The sequence below is a fragment of the Bos taurus genome, chromosome 2 (genome assembly GCF_002263795.3).
Source record: "Bos taurus isolate L1 Dominette 01449 registration number 42190680 breed Hereford chromosome 2, ARS-UCD2.0, whole genome shotgun sequence".
Classification (NCBI taxonomy): domain Eukaryota; kingdom Metazoa; phylum Chordata; class Mammalia; order Artiodactyla; family Bovidae; genus Bos; species Bos taurus.
This window is the reverse complement of record NC_037329.1, coordinates 47,525,698-47,549,868: the sequence shown is the minus strand read 5'-3', so window position 1 is coordinate 47,549,868 and position 24,171 is coordinate 47,525,698. Positions and strand designations below refer to the sequence as shown.

Here is a 24,171-nt window from a genome sequence, read left to right as displayed (position 1 = left end):
ATGGCTGGATGGCATCACCGACTCGATGGATATGAGTTTGAGTGAACTCCGGGAGTTGGTGATGGATAGGGAGGCCTGGCGTGCTGCAATTCAGGGGGTCACAAAGAGTCGGACATGACTGAGTGACTGAACTGAACTGAAGAGTGGCTGGTATACAATAGATACTCAGTATTTCCTTTTTTGAGAGTAGCAATAAATATAGGGTATAGAAGAAAGTTAGATGTGCCAGATAAAAGACTGGGTGACTAATATCTTCAACCATTGCTTCCCCTCACCCTTCTCAGGCTTGACTCCAATGCTGACCTCCTCCCAGTAACATCTTGTTCTTCCTTGCAGAGAACTGACCTGTTCCAGAGGGTAACACTTGGATCAGGACATGCCCATAAGATGAGGAAGGTATCACTTACAAGAAGTGAGTCACTGAACCTCCACTGTTTTCAGCAACAAAGTGGATGGAAAACCTCAAACCCCACTGAGCATGCCTGAATTCTTGCTGGGTGAAGGGATTAGACTATGCCAGGCAATCTGTATCCACCATTTTGCCTTCCCAGGGGGAGGTGGAGAGAAAAGGGAGGAGTTCAGGCAGGAAAAAGAGAGGAGAGTAAGTAGATGATCTGAGAGAAAGTGGAGGAAGAGATGGAGCTTTGATGTCACATACAAATGACTAGGAGTAAGTTTTTTTTTCTCTTCTGCTGCTGCTGCTAAGTCACTTCAGTCGTGTCCGACTCTGTGCGACCCCAAAGAGGGCAGCCCACCAGGCTCCTCTGTCCCTGGGATTCTCCAGGCAAGAACACTGGAGTGGGTTGCCATTTCCTTCTCCAATGCGTGAAAGTGAAAAGTGAAAGTGAAATCGCTCAGTCGTGTCCTACTCTTCGCGCCCATGGACTGCAGCCTACCAGGCTCCTCCTCCATCCATGGGATTTTCCAGGCAAGAGTACTGGAGTGGGGTGCCATTGCCTTCTCCATTTTTTCTCTTCTAGATGTCTGCAAACTATCTACTTTCTCTGAGTTAGGAAAGATATTTATCAATTATTAAAAAATGGCAAAATGTTACACTCTTCCTAGGAATTTTGTAGGAAAACTGTAATGCTTAAAGTCTAACCAAGGAACTCAGTTAAATGAGACTGATGTCAACAATAGCTGGTGCTTATTTGAGCCAGCTGGATTTTCTCTCCTCTTTAGAACTTTCTCTAACTGTTCAGGCTTAAAAAGTCTCCTTTCTCTGAACTCTCCTGGCAATCAGGGTTTGTGCGACTCATTTGGTAATTAATCATGTCTACTGCCGTGTGTCATCACCTATATAGTTTTCTTCAAGTGATCAATTTTTCTTTTCTTTTTTACTGCCATTCTTCATTTTGCTTTCTGGTTGCCCTGCTCTTCAATTATTTACATCTCTTATTGTTATTCATCTTTCCAACCTTTCTGCCATCCCATCAATGTCAAAGTTGCACGAAGAACTTTATATCTCAAACTTCTTTGCGCCTTCCACAGCACCAATATTTTGCACAGACCTGTCACTTGGGAAATGTGTGCTGCCTTGGTTAAATTTTATAAGGTTAATTTTTAAGAACTCTAGTTTTGAAATTAGAAGTATCTATCGTCACTACATAATTCTCTGAAGTTTGGGAGACAGGTTCAAGTGCACTTGTTGCATCTGGCAGTCTCAAACGTTAACCCTCACTGCAGGCGTTAGCATCCTCCCTGCGAAAGCGAGGATGCCTTACCTTGGAGAGCTCTTTCGGTCAGGTACCGAAGAGAGGATGCAGGGAACAGGACTGGGGCCATGTGAGTTTTCCGGGTGGGCGAGACCCGGCAGGTCTGTGCCCCTCGGAGTGGGGAGAAGAAATGAACCTTTCACACTTCTCAGGGCTGTACGAATCGGAGAATGCGAATGATCCGGCGCTCGAGGCGCCTTAGAGATAAGCTCTTCCTAAGTACAGGCGCGGTGGGGCAGTTGTGGCTCCTGTTGACATCTTCCCTTCCCGCTTCAGCATAATCCCGCTGCTCAGTGCGGCTGTTCTGCGCGGCGCCTTCCTCGGGGTACCCAGCGAGCGGGGTGTCGGGGCCGCGGAGGCAGAGGCGCACGCTCAGGGGGCGCGGGTTAACTTGCGCACCTGGCACCTGCCACACGGCGAGAGCGCGGGCTGCCGAGCAGAGGGCGGCCGTCGCCGCCACCCCCTTTCTCCGGAGCGGCCGGAGCCTGAGCACGCTCCCGCGGGCCGGCCGCGCAGCGGAGAGAGTGGGTGGGCAGGCGAGGGAGGGGAAGGGAGAGGAAGGAGGGAGGGAGGGAGAGGGCGAGGCGCGTCCCCGCGGCGGGGGCGCGCTCTCGCGCGGGCTGCCGGGATCGCTCGCCGCCGCTGTGGTAATGTCCGCCATGTTGGCCATGGCGCAGGGAGCGGATCGGGCGGGCGAGCGGCGGATCTAGTGTGTGGAAGCGGCCGCGGGCGGCGGGGGGCTGTTTTCGGGCGGGGTGGGCGCCCATGCTGTGGCCGGGGGCAGTGAGGAGGAGGAGGAGGAGCGGGCCGGCCGCGCTGCACTGAGGAAGGAGGTGGAGGAGGCGGCGGGAGTCCTCCCCCCCTCCCCGCCCGCCCCGCCGCCGCCGCCCGGGCTGTTCCTGTGAGGCGGGGAGACAATGAGTAAACTCTCCTTCCGAGCGCGGGCGCTGGACGCCGCCAAACCGCTGCCTATCTACCGCGGCAAGGACATGCCTGATCTCAACGACTGCGTCTCCATCAACCGGGCCGTGCCCCAGATGCCCACCGGGATGGAGAAAGAGGAGGAATCGGTAGGGACTCGAGTGTTTATTACCCCCCCTTCTCTCCTCCCCCCTCCCCTTTGTCAGTCGGGCCTCGCCATTCACAGAGCGCTTTACGCTCGCTGGAGGGCGCCGCTGCCGCTCCAGCGCATGGGACCCTACGCCGGCGGAGTAGCGTAAACCCTTTCGGCCGGCGCAGCACCCGCCCGCGGCCGCCATGTTGTTGCGTCCCAGTGTTGTGATTAGCTCGCAGCGCCGCTTACGCTGCCGTAAGGGGGCCTTGCCGTAAGCGGCGGCCGGGAATGGCGCAGGGGATGTTCTGGCCGCACTTGGCGTACGGCCTCTGTTTACCTCCCCCCCCCCCCCCCGCACCCGGGTGTGGGATTAATTATTAGGCAAGGGACCCTTTGGCTAGGGAAGATTGCCCCCCCCCCCCCGACACACACACTTTTAGCTTTAGTTTCGTATTGGGTTCTCTTTGAAATGAGTTACGGAAAGTAAAGCGCTTTGAAAACAAACATCATCTTCCTCCTAGCAAGGTAATCTCGTTTTTCGGCCCTCGTTCGTGCAGAGGGATGGAGGTGATGGTGCAGCACTGCGGCGGGAGAGGGCGGGGGCCGCGACTAGTAGCAGGATGTAGCGTTAGAAAGCCGCTGACCGGCTAACTCTGTGGCCGGAGCTAGTCGTTTCTGCCTGCCTAGGGGGGACAGCGCCCGCTCCATGCGCTGTGTTAGAAAGGGACCGGGGATGTGCTGTCCTCGGGTCGCGTCCCCGACAATTGTCGTGGCTTGGCGGACGGGGCGGGGGCGTCTTTTAGAAGTTGAGGACCTACTGCATCCAAGGTGACAGCTGCATTTTTTTTTTTTTTAATAATAGCAGTTTAGGGCAAAAATGCTTTCCCCCCGATGGTCTACATTTTGGATACGGTTGAATTTCACCTGGCTTGACAGTGTTGGTGACTCTTGGAGTGGTGTTACTTGCGTGCGAAGTTCATAGTAACTGCACCCTCAAGAATTTCTTCAATGAACCTGTGGTCCCGCCTTATTGTCAACTCCGAGTGTGTGTGGATTGGTTCTCTTGCTTCTGTGACTGTCAAAAGAAGGCCCAAGGTTTCTGTGATTGGTTTTCTCTTTTGACTATTAATATTGCAGGAAATGCTTTTATGCTTTTGATTGGCTGCTCGAGTTGTGACCTCATTATATTACCTTGCTGTTACTACTTTCTGCTGTGATTTAATCACATTTCTCGGTGTTTGATTATTTGAAAGCCTGGGCTTTCTGTAGAAAATGAGTATGTCCTCAATATCAGATGAACATTCAACTTAAAAAAAAAAATAAGATGAAAACCCAAGATGTATATTGAAGGTTTAGAGCTAAGTCTTATGTGAAAATTCTTTCTGTTTTTACGTAAAATTTGTTTCTAGCTTAGCTCAATTTTCCATAGGAAAGAAAATTAAGGGAGTTATAATATATATGAGAATTAATTTAATTGAACTTTAAGTTACATTTCTATTAATGTCATCTCCTGAAAAGAATTGGTGGCTAATGAGTCTTAGAGTATCCGTATTGTATGTTTTTACTTGGACCTTATTATTTTGGTTTGGGAAGAACTTGAGTTAAGAAACTTGTTCTAGAATGGTTAGCCCTTGGATGATATATTACTTTTTGCAGATAGTGATCAGCAACATACTTAATTATTGCTTTAGGCCCTTAGTCGCATAGGTCTTGGTATTATCTTGATTTAACAAGAAAACTTGCAGTTTAGTTCCTGCCTTAAAAATAAATGCTAAACCTCCTTAAGATCCTGTACTATTAAACTTGTCTATAAAGCTTGTGATTTTCAATCTAGAGCATGGGTGCTAATATTTATTATTTTCAGTAATCTGCTTCAACTGCCCGATTTTAGGGAAGAAGAAATCCAGTTTCTGATAGAACTAGAGTTGAAACTCAGGACTTCTGACTCTGTCCTGTCCTTTTTGCTTCTTTAACGTTACAAGTGAAAGTTCTAAAAATAAAAACTGAGCAAATCCTAACAGTTAAGATTTTAAGTCTAGGGTCTTTTGCTTCCCAGAATGTCCAGTTGGGATGTTTTTTCTTTTTCTTCTTTAGCAATCCATTGCCATAACCAGTTGGCAACCTTGTCTCATTCTTTTTCTTTTTTAAATTAAAATATAGGTCAGAAGACTTGTATTTTCATGAATAATAGCCAATTCAGTTCTTCTGGTCTTATTTATAGGACTTATGTTATTAAGCATAATTATTTGTTCATTAAATGTGTATGTGTGTGTGTGTGTGTATGTATGTACATATGTATCATGGTCAGTATGTGTGCTTATATCTGACTCTTTGTGACTCCATGGACTGTAGCCCCCCAGGCTCCTCTGTCCATAAATTCCCCAGGCAGAAATATGGGAGTGGGTTGACATTTCCTCCTCAAGGGGATCTTCTCAACCCAGTGATGGAACCTGCATCTCCTGAGTCTCCTGCATTAGCAGGTGGATTCTTTGCTACTGCGCCACCTGGGAAGCCCATACAAGCAACAATAAAATAACAATTTCGTGAATGTTTCACTTGTGTTTCAACTTCTGTTATCAAAATACTCGAACTAGTTCCTTTAAGAAGTATGTTCTTTTTAATCACATAACTTCTTTTTAAAAACCCAAGGAAAACCTCAGCTTTCGGATTTATAATTGTTTCTTGGCATTTCTACATCATCTGTAGTATGACCTCTTCTGCTTGGTTGGTAGTATCCTTTGACTTCACTTTATAAACTTCATGGATCTGCTATCCCCACACCCTAACACCCCCCAGCCTTAAAGTTAAGGACTGTCTCTATTTAGCTGTTTGAATGTCATTAAACTTTGTGTAGTTATTAACTCAGTTTTGAGTTACATTTAATAATACCTAGGTGAGGTGGTCTAGGTGTTCTTCGGTCCTGGAGCATTCGGTCATAGCTGACTGTATTCATTCTTTTAGCTCGGCTCCTTTGGACATAGAGGCATACTTGCTTTCTTCCCTTTTTTTATTCTCATTGTTTTTGCCTAAGGTCTCCCAGTTGGTGTCCTTTTATAATTCAGTTTCTGTAGTGTTTCTCATGGCATTTGCCTAGGTCAGATACTGTAAATTTAGGTTTACCTGGAATCTAAACAACTGGAAAGATTAGGTGATTCATATTCTGCTACCTTTCCAGGAGTGTTGTACAGTGATAGTTGATTTTAACAATAGCTGCCATTTTTTGAATACTTAAGCCACAGTTACTATGCTGAGAACTTTATATATGTTGGTTCATTTAATCCTCTTTAAAATCACCTTTTTGAGATATAATCTGTATAAAGTAAAACATACCCATTTAAGGCATAGGGTTCAATTGAATTTCAACAAGTGTGTGCACCCATGGAAGCATCATCACAATCAAGATATAGGAATATATCAATTATCCTAAAAGTACCCTTTTGCTCCTGTGGAATTCTGTCCCTTTAGTAGTTCTGAGCTTTCTTTCACTGCTGGTTAGTTTTGCCTTTTTGAGAATTTCATGTAAATGCAGTCATATGTTTTCTTGTGTTTGGCTTCTTCTGCTCAGTGTGATGCATTAAAGCTTCATTCCTGTTGTGTGTATTAGCTCACTTACTGAATATGGAGTAGTATTTCAGTGAATTGATATGGTGTAATATATTCATTCATCTATCTATTGCTGTATATTTGAGTTATTTCTAGTTTTTGGTTTTCATTTAATCCTTGTAACAGCCCTGAAGGTCTCACTGCTGATAACTGGCAAGACTAGAATTCAAACTACTTAATGTTACAAAAGCCCATTCTCATAACCACGGTGCTTCATATTGACTTCTTATAGAACCCTGAATTATCTTCTGAACTGTTATTAAGTTCATTACAGTTTCTGTGAATAATTTTTGCTTTTTGTAATTACAGGGAACTTTAAAAGGTGATACTGATTTTATTGGAATATTATTAAGAAACACAGTTTTTCATCACTTAACTTTTGCTGTAGGCCTTTCCCATTCCCCACCCCCACCCCACCCCCCACTTTTTTTTTCTTAGAAATCTGTTAACTTTTTTCTCCCTGTATTGGCACCATTATGTTTGTGTGTTTGTGGTATCTTAAGCATGTAAGAAAGTTGTCACAAACTATTCTATTATTTAGATTTTCTCCTAAGCAGTTGCAACCTTTGTAAGGCCAAGGATCTTTGCATATTTTGTTCATTAATATACTCCAGTTGCCCGAAACTTCGCCTTAGTATGTAATATATACTTGATAAATGTATGCTTGTTGAGTGTTGGATGAGCTTCTGTTTCTATAGCAAGAGCTGAACAGGAGCTCTGGGTGTGTATAATTCATTAGCGGAATTTGTTATTCTTCCAAATACTCCTTTTGGTTTCTTACTTTGAAACTGTGTATCATTCAAGGGATAGATCTGATAGAGTGCCTGAAGAACTATGGATGGAGGATCGTGACATTGTACAGGAGACAGGGATCAAGACCATCCCCAAGAAAAAGAAATGCAAAAAGGCAAAATGGTTGTCTGAGGAGGCCTTACAAATAGCTGTGAAAAGAAGAGAAGCGAAAGGCAAAGGAGAAAAGGAAAGATATACCCATTTGAATTCAGAGTTCCAAGGAATAACAAGGAGAGATAAGAAAGCCTTCCTCCAGGATCAGTGCAAAGAAACAGAGGAAAACAATAGAATGGAAAAGACTAGAGATCTCTTCGAGAAAATTAGAGATACCAAGGTAACATTTCATGCAAAGATGGGCTCAATAAAGGACAGAGATGGTATGGACCTAACAGAAGCAGAAGATATTAAGAAGAGGTGGCAAGAATACACAGAAGAACTGTACAAAAAAGATCTCCATGATCCAGATAATCACAATGGCGTAATCACTCACCTAGAGCTAGACATCCTGGAATGAGAAGTCAAGTGGGCCTCAGGAAGCATCACTGAGAACAAAGCTAGTAGAGGTGATGGAATTCCAGTTGAGCTATTTCAAATCCTGAAAGATAATGCTATGAGAGTGCTGCACTCAGTATACCAGCAAATTTGGAAAACTCAGCAGTGGCCACAGGACTGGAAAAAGTCAGTTTTTATTCTAATCCCAAACAAAAGCAGTGCCAAAAAATGCTCAAACTACCGCACAATTGTACTCATCTCACATGCTAGCAAAGTAATGGTCAAAATTCTCCAAGCCAAGCTTTAACAGTACGTGAACCGTGAACTTCCAGATGTTCAAGCTGGAGTTAGAAAAGGCAGAGGAACCACAGATCAAATTGCCGACATCCAATGGATCATCGAAAAAGCAAGAGAGTTCCAGAAAAACATCTATTTCTGCTTTATTGACTATGCCAAAGCCTTTGACTGTGTGGATTACAACAAACTGGAAAATTGTTCAAGAGATGGGAATACCAGACCACCTGACCTGCCTCTTGAGAAATCTATATGTAGGTCAAGAAGCAACAGTTAGAACTGGACATGGAACAACAGACTGGTTCCATATCGGGAAAGGAGTATATCAAGACTGTATATTGTCACCCTGCTTATTTAATTTCTATGCAGAGTACATCATGAGAAATGCCAGGCTGGAAGAAGCACAAGCTGGAATCAAGTTTGCTGGGAGAAATATCAATAACGTCAGATATGCAGATGACACTACACTTATGGCAGAAAGCGAAGAAGAACTAGAGAGCCTCTTGATGAAAATGAAAGTGGAGAGTGAAAAAGTTGGCTTAAAACTCAACATTCAGAAAACCAAGATCATGGCATCTGGTCCCATCACTTCATGGGAAATAGATGGGGAAACAGTGGAAACAGTGCTGACTTTATTTTTGGGGGCTCCAAAATCACTGAAGATGGTGATTGCAGCCATGAAATTAAAAGACACTTACTCCTTGGAAGGAAAGTTACGACCAACCTAGACAGCATATTAAAAAGCAGAGACAGTGCTCGCTTCGGCAGCACATATACTAAAATTGGAACGATACAGAGAAGATTAGCATGGCCCCTGCGCAAGGATGACACGCAAATTCTTGAAGCGTTCCATATTTTTTACCTGTGTCAGATTCATTTTGATATTTGGCAAAACTAATACAATTATGTAAAGTTTAAAAATAAAATAAAATTAAAAAAAAAAAAAAAAAAGCAGAGACATTACTTTGCCAACAAAGGTCCGTTTAGTCAAGGCTATGGTCTTTCCAATAGTCATGTATGGATGTGAGAGTTGGACTGTAAAGAAAGCTGAGCGCTGAAGCATTGATGCTTTTGAACTGTCATGCTGGAGAAGACTCTTGAGAGTCCCTTGGACTGCAAGGAGATCCAACCAGTTCATCCTAAAGGAAATTAGTCCTGAATACTCACTGGAAGGACTGATGCTGAAGCTCCAATACTTTGACCCCCTTGATGCGAAGAACTGATTCATTGGAAAAGACCCTGATTATGGAGGAGAAGAGGATGACAGGATAAGATGGTTGGATGGCATCACTGACTTGATGGACATGAGTTTGAGTGAACTCTGGGAGTTGGTGATGGACAGGAAGGCCTGGCGTGCTGTGGTTCATGGGGTCGCAAAGAGTCAGACATGACTGAGGGACCGAACTGAACTGAAATCTTTTTATTTCCTCTTAAGTCAAAGGATTCTTTTAAGTACAGAATTTTTTGCACATAGTGTAGCTGCAGTATTGGCGTTTATATTGTGTTAATTATGCCTCTCATTGGTGTATGTAGCTTTGTGTAAAATACTTCCTCACATCAGAGTGAGCCAAAATCTACATGAAGCACGTGATCCACTTATATTTTTTTTAACAAGACCATGACTGGTTTGAATTGCCATTTCTACCCACATGTTAGTTGCCTAATTTTTGTCATCTTAATATTTTAAGTGATATTTTGATTGATAGGATCAGAGTATATTCATTTTTCTACCATTTTTGGTACTGATGTATTTCATGTTTCATAATAGGGGAGTTCACGAATATAAAATACAATTTTGTAGATGATATTGTAAAAATATTACATGTTTATTTTTTCAGCAAAAGCAAATATTGGCCAGATATAGTGTAAGTGCCAGGTTTTATCTAAATAAGATATTGGATAACTAAACAGGTCTGAATATTCGAAGTGTATGGACTGTTGTGTGCTAAAGTGTTAGGATTTAAAGAAACATACAATACAGATCTTGCCTTAGGGAATTTGAATGAGTCATAAAGTCACCCTAAGAGACATTTAAAAGAGTTAAAAAAAAAGTGAAATGTTAGTATAGTTAATAGGAATTAAGAGTAAACCAATGCTGGAATATAGAGAAAATGCTTCTTGGAGAGAAATTTAGCAATTTGGGCTGTCAGGTTTGGTTGTATAGTGTAAGTTGAAGCAAATACTTGAGTACAGGAATATCTAAAGCAAGTTCTGTGGTTAAGTAGACTAAAGGAAGGTTCTTCCATATATATATATTTTTTTAATCTATGCTTGTTTATACTTTTTCCCTTGCTGATAGAAGCTTCAGGAGGGTAGCAGTATGTTTTTTTTCTGAGTGCATTATTCTCTTAGCTCTTTCTCCTTCATTTGGACATATGGATGGCTTTCACTTCTTTTCTTTCCCTTCCTTTGTTCCCTCCTTTATCTAGAAAGTGTTTAGAACATGGACAGTGCTATGTATATATTTGGTGAATGAATGAAAAATAGTTGGGATGGAGATTAGATTTTTGAAACCGTAGAGTTATAGCAGATTTTAGATAGTTTTAAATGCTAAGTCCAAGAGTTTGTAGGAAGATGTAGAATAAAGTATTATGTGAGTATGAAGTCTTTCTCTAGTTTTGGTTCTGTTATTAAGTGGCCATATCATTTGGGAAAACGTGCCCACCTTCTCTGAGCCTCACATCAATCATCACTATCATCACAGCTACCATTTATTGAGTGTACGTTAGCAAGTGTGTTGAGTATGTGCCAGGCATTTTATTAAACAGTTGGTTATTTAGAGCTCATTATAATGGTAGGATGTGTCGGTGCCATTATCTCTTTTCCACAAGAGACTGAAGCTTCATAAATTAAGCAGCTTCCCCCACCTATACCAGAACACGAGAGAGCCAGTATTAAAACTTGTGCCCTTTGGGTGATTGACTCCAGGGTTTTTATCTTTACCATTGCTCCATCTGTAAAATGAGTGGGTTGAAAACTAGATCATATCTAAGGTTCATTACATCTGTTCTTCTCTATCGTTTATTAGCCCATGGGCATGGAGGAGTCATTTTGTCTCAGGGAATGATGTTATGAAAGAAACTTGGTGGAGAATGCCTTTCGTAAACACATTCCTTTTTTTGAAAAGAGGCCTAAAAATATTTGACAGGTAGGACCATTAGGTTGATTTCAAGTAATGGAAGCCAAATTTTATTTCTTTAAGGTTCCTGGGGTTGTTTCATAGACAACACGGAAGGGTTGAACAGTCAACGCTTGGCCCACCAGGAACCAGGGCAGCTGTGTGCCCTTCAGCAGCAAGTGACATTGAAAGTGAAAGAAAGTGAAAGTGGACGTCGCTTAGTTGTGTCCAACTCTTTGCAACCCCCATGGACTATATAGTCCGTGGAATTCTCCAGGCAAGAATACTGGAGTGGGTAGCCTTTCCCTTCTCCAGCGGGTCTTCCCAACCTAGGAATTGAACCCGGGTCTCCTGCATTGGAGGCGTATTCTTTATCAACTGAGCTGTCAGGGAATCCTGGGTGACATTAATATAACTCAATTCTAGTAATTATCAAATTTTTGAGAAGTAGTGTGGGCTTCCCTGGTGGTTCAAAAGAATATGTGTCTGTTACAGGAGATTGCCTACAGTGCAGATCTGGGTTTGATCCCTGGGTCAGGAACATCCTCTGGAGATGGAAATGTCAACCCACTCCAGTATTCTTGCCTGGGAAATCCCGTGGAAAGGGGAACCTGGTGGACTATAGCCATGGGTTCGCAAGATTTGGACACGATTTAGCAACTACACAACCGCCACCGAAGGGTAGTGGTTAAGTGCATGTATTCTGGAGCCGGACTATGGGTTTGAGTCCTCAGGCAGAATAATTTCATCTATAAAATTTCATGGAGTTGTTGGGAAGATGAATTGTAGTGTGCTTGGGATAGTTTGAGACATGCAGCAAATGTTCAATAAATATTATCTATTATTATCATCTGTATTATATTTCTTTTAGCTTTTCAACTCCAGGTTCCTTGCACAGCTGTAATCCAGAGGATAGACTTTGGGGGAAATACCAGGAATAAGGGATGAAGACAGTGAACAATTCTCTGATTAGGGGTTCTGAGGATAGGCATTAGGATAATCTCCTAAATCTCTCTCTGTTGAGATGTGGTTATCTTATGTCAGAGTTTTTAACAAATATCAAGATTAGTGTCACTTTTGAAGGCAAGAATTTTATAAAGTTACACTAAAGAAATTGTTGAAATAAATGCTCAGTTCATCTGTCAGAAGATGACTTGAATGTGCTCGAGTATTGTGTTTAACCACATTGTAGTAAAGTTTCACAGTGTTACGCAAAAGGAACAAACAAAAGCAAAATGCTCCAGATTCCTGAGATAGAGGATTATTATTGATTTAGCTTGGATCAGTTCAGTTCAGTTGCTCAGTCATGTCCGACTCTTTGCAACCCCATGGACTGCAGACGCCAGGCCTCCCTGTCCATCACCAACTCCCGGAGTTTACTCAAACCCATGTCCGTTGAGTCAGTGATGCCATCCAACCATCTCATTCTCTGTCGTCCCCTTCTCCTCCATCTTCAGTCTTTCCCAGCATCAGGGTCTTCTCAAATGAGTCGGGTGTCCTCTAAGTCAAGGAACAGGGGAAGTTAGTATACAAGTGCAGTCAGGGGCTCGCCCCCTGAGGATGAAGCTTAGCTAGGAAGCTGCCCTGAGAGATGTGCTACTGATGGATATATGAATGTGTATACTTGGTTGTGTTTTTGCAAACTTCAAAGGTGTTTTAATGAGATGGAAATGTTTTGCATTACACTTTTTTAAATGAAAGTTGAATGAAGGACTATAAAAGAAGTCTCCAAAATCCTTTTAAAGAAAGCAAATCCTTTACAATTACTAATTTTCAGTGTAGTAAGGGATGAAATTTTCTATGACTTTGAATAAATTATTTAACCTTCCTAAGCCCTTAGTTTCCTCATTTGTGAAATAGAATTGAACTGAGTGATCTTTAAAGTTCCTTTAGCTATAAAAATTTCTTGCATCTGTGAATTCACACATCTACCTACTGGGCATATCATACAGAAGGTAAATCATATGAAAAGAACTAACAGATGAGAGATTGAATATTAGGAAGATATTAACGGGTAAGATTTAATTCTTTAACGTTAATGCTATGCTGTCGATTTGGTTTAGATTTCTTTCTTTTTTTCTTTTTTTAAGGAGGATCAGTTACATATCCACTGTCTTGTACTGTTTTTTTTCCTAGAGATCAAGAGAGCAATCTACTCTGTTTGCGGTATGATGTGTTTCCTTGCTTTCATGAGATTTTCTTTCACTCGATTTACTTCTCTTACTCATTGCTGTAAATGTTCTGAATATGAGTATACTTTTTGCTTCATGCTGCTGCTTCTAAGTCGCTTCAGTCGTGTCCGACTCTGTGCGACCCCATAGATGGCAGCCCACCAGGCTCCCCCATCCCTAGGATTCTCCAGGCAAGAACACTGGAGTGGGTTGCCATTTCCTTGCCCAATGCATGAAAGTGAAAAGTGAAAGTGAAGTTGCTCAGTCGTGTCTGACTCTTCGTGACCCCATGGACTGTAGCCCACCAGTCTCCTCCGTCCACATAACACAAGTTTATTTTAACTTCTCAGTACCATGTTTTTCACTTGGTCTGTATGTATGGATATGGATGTATGTATAAACAGAGTGAGTACATGTGAGAGAATGGACATTTATTTTCTCAAGTAGACCAGATCCTCTAAGGATGTTATCATTTCTTTGTTTTATTCAGCACAGGCTGAGTGCCTTCTCAGACACTTAAGTGATAGAAAGTTTGTAATACAGACATTGACTGTGATCTTGACCTCTGGGATTGAGTTTGATTGTATTACTGAATAAACAGCTGGCATCTTATTTCATTTTAAGTAGAGCTGAAGTAGAGAAATGGTAATGGAAGCATAGGAGACAGCCTGAGGAGCAGAGGATGGTAGGTAGAAATGAGCCATGGAGCAGGCCAGTGCAGAGGGTACAGACTGGATAACAGAAGGTCCAGTATACTTATTTGATTATCTTAAAACCGACTCTTAATTATTGTCTACAGGCAAAAATGGAACAGAAGTTCAGACTACTTTATTATTCAGTACTGTTCTTTGTGTGATTAATATTGGAGAAAGAGGTCAGTCACTTCCAAATTCTCCCTAGTACCATTTCCTTATATTTGTTTTGTTGTTGTTCAGTCGCTCAGTCAGGTCTGACTCTTTGCAACCTCATGGACTGCAACACACCAGGCTTCCCTGTCCTTCACTATCTCCAGGAGTTTGCTCAGACTCAAGTCCGTTGAGTCATTGGTGCCATCCAACCATCTCATCCTCTGCTGTCCCTTCTTCTCCTGCCCTCGGTCATTCCTTAGCATCAGGGTCTTTTCTAGTGAGTTGGCTCTTCCAATCAGGTGGCCAAAGTATTGAAGCTTCAGCATCAGTCCTTCCAATGAATATTCAGGGTTGATTTCCTTTAGGATTACTTTATGTTTCTGTTTTCTGGTCAGTTTTACTGTGCAGTCTGAGGAACGCAGAGTCCAAGAGTCAGCCAAGCTCACTGTCTTAACTCACATCCATATCTTTGCTTCTGGCTTTCTTACCTCCTCTTTTGTTGTTGTTGGCAGAAGGATATAAGGTTGTAAGCTGGGGAGTCAGCAAGCAGCCAGCCCTAAATTGTACAGCTAATTTGATAAAGTTATTGGAACTTTGAAATAGTGATATAGGTTTCAGTTTTGGCTTCTGTCACTTTCCTCTAGGCAAGATAAATTATCTCTTTAAGCCACTTTTCTTCATATGTTAATGAGAAGTATCTCAAAAGGTAATTTAAAAGATGAACTTTTTGGAAAAACTTAAAGTCAGTGTCTCATACAGGTGACTGTATTTTTAATTATTAATAATAATTTCCAGTTATACAACATAATAAGTGTGAAGGAATATAGAAGTGTAAAATATTCAGAGTATCTCCATGCAGTTACTGTGTGGCATAGTTTCACTTTTCTTCTCCTGCCATTTAAATAAATTTTTATAGCTTTGAAACATTAGCAAGTTGATACATATATTTTGCTCCTTCTATCTTTGTTTCCTGGCAGAGCATTAGTAATCCAATTAAAAAATGAAAGACTAAAGATTAGCAGCCAAGAAAACTAAATCTTCAATTAATTCTCAGTAATAATTGAATCGTAAATAGTTGATAGTGAAATACTGTATTTGTTTTTAGAAGTGATTTTTATTTTAGACATATTAGTCATAGAGGAAAAGAGAGTTTAGCGATGAAAATTGTTCAGTGGGTGGTGTACACTGGAGAAATGAATGAAGAAAGACGTTCCAATAGACCAGTGAACCCTGGTGTGAACACCTGTTTGGAAACTTTGGAAAGCAGGGTAATGAAGAGGGTCAGCAAAAACAAGACCGGGAACTGACTGTGGCTCAGATCATGAACTCCTTATTGCCAAATTCAGACTTAAATGGAAGAAAGTAGGGAAAACCACTAGACCATTCAGGTATGACCTAAATCAAATCCCTTATGATTATACAGTGGAAGTGAGAAATAGATTTAAGGGCCTAGATCTGATAGATCGAGTGCCTGATGAACTATGGACGGAGGTTCGTGACATTGTACCAGAGGCAGGGATCAAGACCATCCCTATGGAAAAGAAATGCAAAAAAGCAAAATGGCTGTCTGGGAGGCCTTACAAATAGCTGTGAAAAGAAGAGAAGTGAAAAGCAAAGGAGAAAAGGAAAGATATAAGCATCTGAATGCAGAGTTCTAAAGAACAGCAAGAAGAGATAAGAAAGCCTTCCTCAGTGATCAATGCAAAGAAATCGAGGAAAACAACAGTATGGGAAAGGCTAGAGATCTCTTCAAGAAAATTAGAGATACCAAGGGAACATTTCATGCAAAGATGGGCTCGATAAAGGACAGAAATGGTATGGACTTAACAGAAGCAAAAGATATTAAGAAGAGGTGGCAAGAATACACAGAAGAACTATACAGAAAAGATTACCACAACCCAGATAATCACGATGGTGTGATCACTCACCTAGAGCCAAACATCCCGGAATGTGAAGTCAAGTGGGCCTTAGAAAGCATCACCACGAACAAAGCTAGTGGAGGTGATGGAATTCCAGTTGAGCTCTTTCAAATCCTGAAAGATGATGCTGTGAAAGTGCTGCACTCAATATGCCAGCAAATTTGGAAAACTCAGCAGTGGCCACAGGACTGGAAAAGGTCAGTTTTCATTCCAATCCCAAAGAAAGGCAATGCCAAAGAATGCTTAAACTACCGCACAACTGCACTCATCTCACATGCTAGTAAAATAATGCTCAAAAATTTCCAAGCCAGGCTTCAGCAGTATGTGAACTGTGAACTTCCAGATGTTCAAGCTGGTTTTAGAAAAGGCAGAGAAACCAGAGACCAAATTACCAACATCCGCTGGATCATGGAAAAAGCAAGAGAGTTCCAGAAAAACATCTATTTCTGCTTTATTGACTGTGCCAAAGCCTTTGACTGTGTGGATCACAATAAACTGTGGAAAATTGTTCAAGAGATGGGAATACCAGACCACCTGACCTGCTTGTTGAGAAACCTGTATGCAGGTCAGGAAGCAACAGTTAGAACTGGACATGGAACAACAGACTGGTTCCAAATAGGAAAAGGAGTATGTCAAGGCTGTGTATTGTCACCCTGTTTATTTAACTTCTATGCAGAGTACATCATGAGAAACGCTGGGCTGGAGGAAGCACAAGCTGGAATCAAGATTGCTGGGAGAAATATCAATAACCTCAGATATGCAGATGACACCACCCTTATGGCAGAAAGTGAAGAGGAACTAAAAAGCCTCTTGATGAAAGTGAAAGAGGAGAGTGAAAAGGTTGACTTAAAGCTCAACGCTCAGAAAACGAAGATATGGCATTTGGTCCCATCACTTCATGGGAAATAGATGGGGAAACAGTGGAAACAGTGTCAGACTTTATTTTTTGGGGCTCCAAAATCACTGCAGATGATGATTGCAGCCATGAAATTAAAAGACGCTTGCTCCTTGGAAGGAAAGCTATGACCAGCCTAGATAGCGTATTCAAAAGCAGAGACATTACTTTGCCAACAAAGGTCCTTCTAGTCAAGGCTATGGTTTTTCCTGTGGCCATGTATGGATGTGAGAGTTGGACTATGAAGAAAGCTGAGCTCTGAAGCATTGATGCTTTTGAACTGTGCTGTTGGAGAAGACTCTTGAGAGTCCCTTGGACTGCAAGGAGATCCAACCAGTCCATTCTAAAGCAGATCAGTCCTGGGTATTCTTTGGAAGGACTGATGCTAAAGCTGAAACTCCAATACTTTGGCCACCTCATGCGAAGAGTTGACTCGTTGGAAAAGACTCTGATGCTGGGAGGGATTGGGGGCAGGAGGAGAAGGGGATGAGAGAGGATGAGATGGCTGGATGGCATCACCGACTCAATGGACGTGAGTTGGGGTGAACTCCGGGAGTTGGTGATGGACAGGGAGGCCTGGTGTGCTGCGATTCATGGGGTCGCAAAAAGTCGGACACGACTGAGCGACTGAACTGAAGAGGGTAATCTTGCCACTTATTTGATCTTTGAGATGTTGCTATAAACTGTGACATTTTTGATCTTCAGTTCGTAGTTGGTTATATGAACTGTCCATGCACGCCAGGATAGTTGTTTCATCAATCTCCTGCCCACTGATTTCTGGTAGCATTCCAAACTGGGATAGTTCCCTCCCTCAAATTTTTTCAGTGAGAACTGTTGCAATTGAATTGAGAACCGTTATATCAAGGCTGCTCCTTTTTTTATTTGGTGACTTGAACTCCTTTGGCAGTCTGTTGAAACTCTTCAGAATAATGTTCTAAATGCATAAACTAGTTATATTGAAATAAGTTATCAAAATATTAAAAAGTTTTAATTTGCATTCCTTATTAACATAATAGGGATCTAGAGTTGAGTCTGATTATCTTAGGATTATCTTAAATAATCCTAAGTATTTTAGTAAATGTAACCTCTGTAATATGACAATGAAAATATTTATCATGTCTGTTGGGTTTTGCTAAGTCACAAGTATTACCAGTACTACTGTGATCTGTTACCTATTGTTAATAATTGAAGAAAATGTTAAATTTGTTAGTTAATGAATTAGAGAAATGATTTATTTTCTCACCCAAGTTCATGGACCCCCTCAATTCTTTCTTTAGATGTTTTGGGGATCAATGACCTGAGGTTCAGAACCCCTCAGGAGTTTCTGTAGCCTGAATGGCAGTTGCATTCCTCTATCATACTTGTCCCAAATACACAGTCAGGCTACAGATTTTATCCCCATTATTGTAAAGGGAATGCTCCTATAAACGGAGTTTTTTTCATGTTTAAGACATCATCTAGCTTTTTTAAGTTGAAAAGTAATTGGCCCACATGATTTAAAGTAAAAACCTAATAGCCAAATATAATATGCATAAAAATTAAATGTCCTTTCCTGCAACTCCAGACACTCCATGCTGCTGCTGCTGCTGTTGCTGCTAAGTCGCTTCAGTTGTGTCCGATTCTGTGCGACCCCACAGATGGCAGCCCACCAGACTCCCCTGTCCCTGGGATTCTCCAGGCAAGAACACTGGAGTGGGTTGCTATTTCCTTCTCCAGTGCATGAAAGTGAAAAGTGAAAGTGAAGTTGCTCAGTCGTGTCCTACTCTTCGCGAGCCCATGGACTACAGCCTTCCAGGCTCCCTCATCCATGGGATTTTCCAGGCAAGAGTACTGGAGTGGGGTGCCATTGGAGTGGGTTGTCTTCTCCGCCAGACACTCCATTGAGGCAGCTTATTTGTAGCATCATGTGTGTACACTTAGAAATAAACAAATGCTTTTTACTTGGTAAAGTGGACAAGTTTTTCTCTTGTATTCATTTTGTAAGTGAGTAATACGTGACTTTAGTGTTAATTTCTTAATCTAGAGTCATAAAGTCAGGTAATTTTGATTTTAAGTTTCTTCCCTTTAAAATCTTGGAAGAATTGAGAATTGGCATATTGTAGTTTTCTGTTGAAGTTTGGTTATCAAACCTTAACTTCATATCCCATGTGGGAATTTGCTTTGTTAGTAAGCATTGCATTGTTCATAGTAGGACTTTTATTTTCCTATATGTAAAATGTATTAAAGTCAGATTGACTGTTGATTAAGTGACTTGTCAGTGTGTATTTTCTGTAACAATTATTTTTAGTTTTAAATAGCATCCTGGGTCAGAAGAGCATCAGTACGGTATCCCTTTTAACAAAGCTGTCTTATTTCAGATAGCGCTTTGGTAAGATGGGCCTTCCATACACTCTGTCTTCTGTCAGACTTGGACTGTAGATGTCTGTAATGTTTATTCATTCAGTAAAATAGCTCTAAGAACACAGGAACAGTGTCTGTGCTACCTTTGTGTCGATCATCTGGTACAGTGAATGGCATATGGTTGTTGCTCACTAAATATTTGCTGAGAGAATAAACGTTTGCATTGTACTTGACATACAGAAAGGGATGAGATATGTTTATTACCTGTCTTCAGCTTGTTGTCCCACAGAAAAGAGTACACAGATAACTTCATATGAGGGTTAGTGTGCTATGTGGAAGATAAAAATGATACTGTAGAAATTTGTGTCACAAGGGGACATCCTTTGAATTGGAGTAGTATATGTGATGGAGAAGGCAGTGGTACCCCACTCCAGTACTCTTGCCTGGAGAATCCATGGACAGAGGAACCTGATAGGCTGCAGTCCATGGGGTCTCTAGGAGTCAGACACAACTGAGCGACTTTGCTTTCACTTTTCACTTTCATGCATCGGAGAAGGAAATGGAAACCTACTCCAGTGTTCTTTCCTGGAGAATCCCAGGGACAGGGGAACCTGGTGGGAGGCCGTCTCTGGGGTCACACAGAGTCGGACGTGACTGAAGCGACTTAGCAGCAGCAGCAGCAGTTATCCTTTAGCATCATCAGGGCTTTCAGAATACCTCAAAAGAAAAAAAAAGATTTAGGTCAGTGATTCTCAAACTTTGGCATGCTTCAGAATCACCTGGGCCACTAATCAACTGGGCTCCATTCCCAGAGTAATAGGATTCAGTCAGTGTGCCATGGGGCTCAGGGAATTTACATTATTAACAATTCCTAGGTGATCCTAATACTGCTTGTCCAGGGAGAACCGTCAGTTTAGAAGGGAGAATAGTGGCTCTCATCTTGGCCACATGTCCCATTATCTGGGATGCTTTTGTAAAATACATGTCTAGGCTTTCCCCTGAGTTTACCAATCAAATCACAATTCATGGCTGATTCTGATTCTAGATAGGAAAAAAGGGTTAGTACTTGTGCCCATGATCTCTGCCTGTCTGCCGTGCCATTGTACCACTCCTTTCACGGTTTCTTCTCCTGTGTTCTTGTTCATTGGCTTTCAAACTTTTTAGGCTGTAACTCAATGTGTTTGTACCCAAAATAAAGTGCAGCTTGACACACACATACATACTAATATGCAATTAGGTTCCATTTTTTTTGCAGTAGTTCTATTAAGTTGCCATGAACAATTAGTAGTGAATACCGAACCATTGCTCTTAGAGGAAACACAGGATTAGGCCCACTTGGGCCCCTGGTCATAGTATTTCAGTTCAGTTCAGTTGCTCAGCCATGTCCAACTCTACGCAACCCCATAGACTGCAACATGCCAGGCTTCCCTGTCCATCCCAACTCCCGGAATTTACTCAAACTCATGTCCATTGAGTTGGTGATGCCATCCAACCATCTCATCCTCTGTCATCCCCTTCTCTCACCTCCAGTCTTTCCCAGCATCAGGGTCTTTTCAAATGAGTCAGCTCTTCCCATCAGGTAGTCAAAGTATTGGAATTTTAGCTTCAGCGTCAGTCCTTCCAATGAGTATTCAGGACTGATTTCCTTTAGGTTGAACTGGTTGGATCTCCTAGCAAGGGACTCTCAAGAGTATCTTTTCCAGTACTACAGTTCAAAAGCATCAATTGTTTGGCACTCAGCTTTCTTTATAGTCCCGACTCTCACATCCATACGTGACAACTGGAAAAACCATAGCTTTGACTAGACGGACCTTTGTTGGCGAAGTAATGTCTCTGCTCTTTCATTATGCTGTCTGGGTTGGTCTAATTTTTCTTCCAAGGAGCAAGCATCTTAATTTCATGGCTGCAATCATCTGCAGTGATTTTGGAGCCCCCCAAAATAAAGTCTGTCACTGTTTCCATTGTTTCCCCATCTATTTGCCATGAAGTGGTGGGACTGGATGCCATGATCTTAGTTTTCTGAATGTTGAGTTTTAAGCCAACTTTTTCACTCTTTCATTGTCAAGAGGCTCTTTAGTTCTTCTTCGCTCTCTGCCATAAAGCAATTAATCCATAACCTTGTTATATATGTTTCTGTTAAAGATACTTTTACCTGTTGTTGCTTCATTGACATTGAATTCAGCCAGCAGTACTGTAGCTCATGCCTGAGTGAAACTTGTCTAACACGTATACTTTCTCTGTAAGGCACATCATAGCCTTCTTTTGCTCAGAAACATTAGACAGCATTTCACTATACTTTGGGGGAGGGGCATAAACAATGATATGATTAAAAAAACCCACAAAAATGTGAAAAGTATGACACTAAATATAACATTAAAAGGACACTTGTTTACAGTATGAGATCTGAAACAGGAAATCAGAACATTGCCTTGTTTGACCTCAGTTGGAAACTTATGGATCAGTGGGAAGTACTCAAAGTGTTGGTTTTAGGGTCACAGATAAATTTTAACAAGTAGGTGAATTTGCAGACATGGAATTTGTGAATAATGAGAATTGGCTATGCATATATATTTCTTCTCCTTTTCATTTCTGTTTTGTTATATTGATTTCATTACTGGGGGTTCAACCCAGTTTGAAAAACACTGCTGTAATTTAGCAACAGGGGTTATATATTATTTACTATTTATGTAGTGATGTTGTAAGTTATGTTAAACTCTCTCCATGTACACACACATACTGTTTTTCTCTCTGTCTTATTTTAGAGGACATAGTGTTTAATCTTGGTGATAGGGCATTCGGCTTTTGGAGATACATCATCAGGCTTATGTTTGTGAAAGATCATTGTTGTCAGATGGATTGTGGAGGGCAGCATGTGGGTGGTGGTGGCAGTGACAGTCGACTAGAGACAAAGATAGTGATGAGGCCAGTGCGCTGGAAAAGTGATTTCTAATGGTGTGCTTTCAGCAGATTTGTGACAGTAAAAACAATTTCGATGCATTGTGAATTGAGAGATTTCAGTCAAGTCTCAATTTTATATCAGGGTTTCTTAACTAATATATCTGGGACCTAGATAGACTTAATGGGGTCCATGAACTTACTGATTTTTTTTAACCACAGTTTTATATGTATGTCTCCTCTTTCTGTCCAATCATTATATTATTAATGGATTAAATGACTTAGAAAAGATTAAGAATCTGTTTTTAGTAGATAATAGGTTTTTTTTTTCCATTGGTAATCTTAATTTTATATGAATCACAGAGTTCTAAATATTCTGAGATGTTTAAGGAGGTATTTTAAAAGCCCGATACTGAGTTTATACTGTTGTGAAATGCAGAATTTTCTTCATTGATTTTTACAGTTTTTAGATGGAAACATGTTATTGAAGAATATAAATATTGAATTTAAGGAAGGGTCTGTGTTTTAAGCACTAAAGTACAATGTATTGTTGGCCTCTGTTGCAGTGGAATTGTGTTTAGAAACAATGGCATAGTTAAGAGTTGCCTAAGTTGTTCTTGTTTTACAGTTAGGACATTAATATAGTACAGTATGGTACTCATTCTGTAGATCCATTTTTTTCCATCAAAAAAGGTATATCTAATTGTCCAAACACCATTTTTTTCTTTTAAGAAATTATGTTTTCTCCTTAGATTGAGTTCTGACTTTCCTCATATTTGAATTTTCTTAGGCATTTTATCTTTATATTTTTAACATTTAAAAAATAATCTGATAGGGCTAGTCACTTCTCATTTAAAAAAATTATTTATTTTAATTGGAGGATAGTTATAGTATCGTCTTGGTTTTGCTACACATCAGTATGACTCAGCTGTAAGTGTACAGTGTCCCCTCCCACCTCCATCCCCCCACCCCTCTCGACTGTCACAGAGCACCGGCCATGGTGCCCTCTGCTTGCATTAAACTGGTTATCTGTTTTACATGTGATAATGTGTGTGTTTCAGTGCTTTTCTCTCAAATCACCCCATCCTCTCCTTCTCCCACTGAGTCCAAAAGTCTGTTCTTTATGTCTGTGTCTCCTTTGCTGCCCTGTACATGGGATTGTCGGTACCATCTTTCTAGATTCCATATACATGCATTAGTATACAGTATTTGTCTTTCTCTTTCTGACTTATTCACTCTGTATAATAGGCTCTAGGTTCATCCACCTCATTAGAACTGACTCAAATGCATTCCTTTTTATAGCTGAGTAATTGTGTCCATGTACCACAACTTACTTACCCATTTATTTGCTGACGGACATCTAGGCTGCTTCCTAGTCCTAGCTATTGTAAATATTGGGGTAGAGTGAACATTGGGGTGCATGTGTCTTTTTCAGTTTTGGTTTACTTCTCCCATTCTTATCGCTCTCTTTTTTTTTCAGAGTTTTCTTACCATTGTTGCTTATTTATTTTTCCATGTGAATTTATAATTATTTTCTCTGGCTCCAGGAAAAAAATGTTTTTATTGGAATTTCACCATACATTTTAAAATTAGCTTATACAGAATTGACATCTTTGTGATATTGACTTCTTATCCCCGAACATGGTTTGTTTCACTTGTTGAAGTCTATTTGACTGTATCATTCAGGAACATTTTTCTTGTATTGGTTTTATGCATTTTGGTTAAGCTTATTTCTAGGAATCTTATCTCTCTGATTGCTTTTGTAAATGTCATCTCCTTTTGTATTAAACCTTGTAATTTGTTATTTTTATTTTGAAGAGTTATTGGCTTCTATATGTTAATATTCTATCCTGTGACTTTATTAAGTTATTTAATTGTTGATACTTGTTGCAAAAGAGTGAGACACAAATTAGCAACTAAACAGCAGCAGCTTGTTTTTTAATAGATTGTGTTGGGTTGTTGAGCTATAGATACCACATCACTTGCTTATAGAGATCGTTTTACCTCTGCTTTTCCAAATAGTATACCTCTAATT

At 41.0% G+C, this 24,171-nt stretch overlaps 1 protein-coding gene and 1 non-coding gene across 4 annotated transcripts in view; both read left to right on the top strand.

Moving 5' to 3' along the window:
- The first annotated feature begins 2,374 nt into the window (after positions 1-2,374).
- The window catches only part of EPC2 (enhancer of polycomb homolog 2), a 127,297-nt gene continuing 105,500 nt past the window's right edge, over positions 2,375-24,171 (top strand). For 2 of the 3 annotated variants that reach the window (XM_024976769.2, XM_024976767.2), the window contains exon 1: positions 2,375-2,785. In XM_024976769.2, the coding sequence (XP_024832537.1) occupies positions 2,633-2,785 (153 nt within the window). In that variant the 5' untranslated portion in view covers positions 2,375-2,632. The remainder of the gene's footprint in view (positions 2,786-24,171) is intronic. The other variant, NM_001192242.2, reaches the window with a different exon arrangement.
- Positions 8,703-8,809, top strand: LOC112443690 (U6 spliceosomal RNA). Its single transcript, XR_003032098.1, has one exon. It is a non-coding gene; the product is annotated as a U6 spliceosomal RNA (small nuclear RNA).